Source organism: Pongo abelii, chromosome 3, assembly GCF_028885655.2.
Source record: "Pongo abelii isolate AG06213 chromosome 3, NHGRI_mPonAbe1-v2.0_pri, whole genome shotgun sequence".
NCBI lineage: Eukaryota > Metazoa > Chordata > Mammalia > Primates > Hominidae > Pongo > Pongo abelii.
In genome coordinates, this window is record NC_071988.2 from 175,795,047 (window position 1) to 175,797,649 (window position 2,603).

The following is a 2,603-nucleotide window of genomic DNA, read 5'->3' on the forward strand; positions in this document are numbered from 1 at the left end:
CAACCTAAAAAAAGATGGGAGAGGTGTCCAAATCAGGGGTGCAGCTCAATGGAAAGCAACTCCCTGCTTCTTTCCCTCCCTCCCTTTCTCCAGCCATTCATCTGTGTAATAAATAGCTGAGGATCTACCTTGTGAAAGGCACAAGAGAAAAGAAGCTGCTGCCCTCCTGGAATGTATATTCTAAGAGGATTACTCATAGCAATAATAATATGCTTATCTTTCTCTTATGTATCAGAAACCCAAGGAGTAAATGTGGTGGTAATTTTTGGTCTACCACAGTTTAGATGGCTCTTGAATGGGCTAGAATATAACTTCCAGTTTTGTTCATTTCATTTCTGGCCAAAGACTATCTGCTTTCTTATCTTCCTTCCCCTTTCTCATTTCTGTACAGGATTCTACCTGTTTTAAGAGTTGGTTCTACCTTTCTTCTTGATCCACTTGATCACAAAGCAACCTTTCTAGAACATCGTTTTCTCCATCACAAGACAGTTGGTTCCAGATGGTAAAGCCTGATCATTTATGAACTCTTGATGGAAACATTTTGTGAATAGGCAAATAGTTTCAGTGTTTTTTTTCTTTTTTGGTTCCGCATTGACTCCTCAGAGATTCGGTTGGAAGTTGTAGGCCTAGTTTTCCTTGGAACATTACATAGTCAATAAATCCCTTGATTAATCTTACTTTGTGTCATGGAAGAACATGGAATTTCTTTGATATTTAATCTGTAAAGTTTCAAAGAAAGTCTTTAGGGCCTATCAAGGTAGCATAACAATATTTAAGCGAGAACAACAATAGAAATTAAGCTGAACTCTTGAAGAATTTCTATAGATATGTGATTATTTTGGACCTTGGGTGTTATGAATGATGTGGTATGACATACGACATTGTGAATATATGGCATGACACGATGTATCTCTCAGGGGAATAATATTGAAATTATTTATAAAATAATTTCTTCTAAGTTAGTTCCATTGTTTTCTTGTTCTGTTTGGTTGTTTATTCCAGGGTTCCTCTGTGAATTTTCTGAAACGTTTTAGGTTGAAACCTGAAGCACTGTTACTCTGTACGTTTTATGAGATTCAACTGAATATGTCTAGTTCTTGACAGCTAATTATTTCTTTTTTTTTTTTTGTCCATGAGGCATTTTATTTGTAAATATATGTATTACATCCCTAGAAAAAGAATCCCAGGATTTTCCCTCCTGTGTGTTTTCGTCTTGCTTCTTCATGGTCCATGATGCCAGCTGAGGTTGTCAGTACAATGAAACCAAACTGGCGGGATGGAAGCAGATTATTCTGCCATTTTTCCAGGTCTTTGAGTTGCACGTCAAATCTGGGGCTGATCACCCCACACTTGTTTAGCCTGCCTGTGAGGTTCACAACAATTTTCCCAGCTCTGTGGTCATCAATGATTTCAAATTTGCCAATGTAACCATGCTTCATCATCACAGTGAGAAACCGGACGATGACTTTGGAGCACGGCCTAATAAGCACCTGGCGTTTGCCTCTCTTTTCGGCATTGTTGATGCTCTTGAGAGCATCTGCCAGGACATTCATGTGCACCATTGTGGCGGCGCAGAAAGATGGCAGAAAGAGGACTGACAGCTAATTATTTCTATACACAGGTTCCTAATGATTATTAGGCTTCATCCTGTCTCAAGGGTTTTTTCTCCTAAATGGAAATTTGTGTTTATCTAATAACACCATACTAGTTATTTAATGGACTATTGTCTGTCAACATTGCCTGTTTTGCTGAATATTGGGTCTGTACTTACCACTTCCACAGACGTTTCATTTTTGGCTTTTTTTGGGGGGTTAGATTATTCTCTGTCTTGAAGGAAATAATTATGTTTATAATGACAGGAACAGAACCTTTTCTTAGGTGAGTTACTTTCCTAGGTAGATGGTGCAATTTAATCCTCTGTTATATATTTATATTTTGTTGATAAGATGAAGTGAAAATCACCTATCCTCTGAAACATTCAACTTTTATTCCAGACGCAGTTTATGTAATAGTCCTTAAGGATTTTTCTGGAGGCTCCATTTTTCCCTACATGTCTTGTTAAGCTATGGCCAAACTGCAAATTACCCGCCTTTGAGAGCAGGTGATAAATAAAATAACTGGATTGAGGTAGTCCAAAGAGATTTTGCAAAGTCATCTACTCTATCATATATTTTTGACTGTTCTTCAGGTGAAAAGTAGTTTATAATTAATAGATGAACCAAATCAATTCAAGATTATTAATTGAAAATGTGCAAGTAGGCAGGAAACCAGCATTTTCTGAGATCATTGTATCATTTAATCTTTCAACAACCTTCTAAGGAAAAATGTTACTTTTTCCTGTGTCACTGATGATAAACTAATGATAACTTGCTCACTATCAGGCATTGAGTTAGAAACAAGAGTAAGATTATAATCCAGGCTTATGGCATGCTGCTATGAACTGAATGTGTCTCCCTTAAATGCATATGTTGAAGCCTTAAATCCCCAATGTGGTGGTATTAGGAGGTGGGGCCTTTGGGAGGTGATTAGGTTTACAGGCGGCTATTAGGGTGGAGCCCCCACAATAGGATTAACATCCTTATAAGCAGAGACCAGAGAGAGAA

General features: G+C 37.6%; 1 protein-coding gene across 1 annotated transcript; it reads right to left on the reverse strand.

Moving 5' to 3' along the window:
• Positions 1–1,108: 1,108 nt before the first annotated feature.
• Positions 1,109–1,592, reverse strand: LOC100457561 (small ribosomal subunit protein uS8-like). Its single transcript, XM_054554614.2, has one exon. The coding sequence runs from the start codon at positions 1,560–1,562 to the stop codon at positions 1,170–1,172; it is 393 nt and encodes a 130-aa protein (XP_054410589.1). The 5' UTR covers positions 1,563–1,592; the 3' UTR covers positions 1,109–1,169.
• Positions 1,593–2,603: the final 1,011 nt, after the last annotated feature.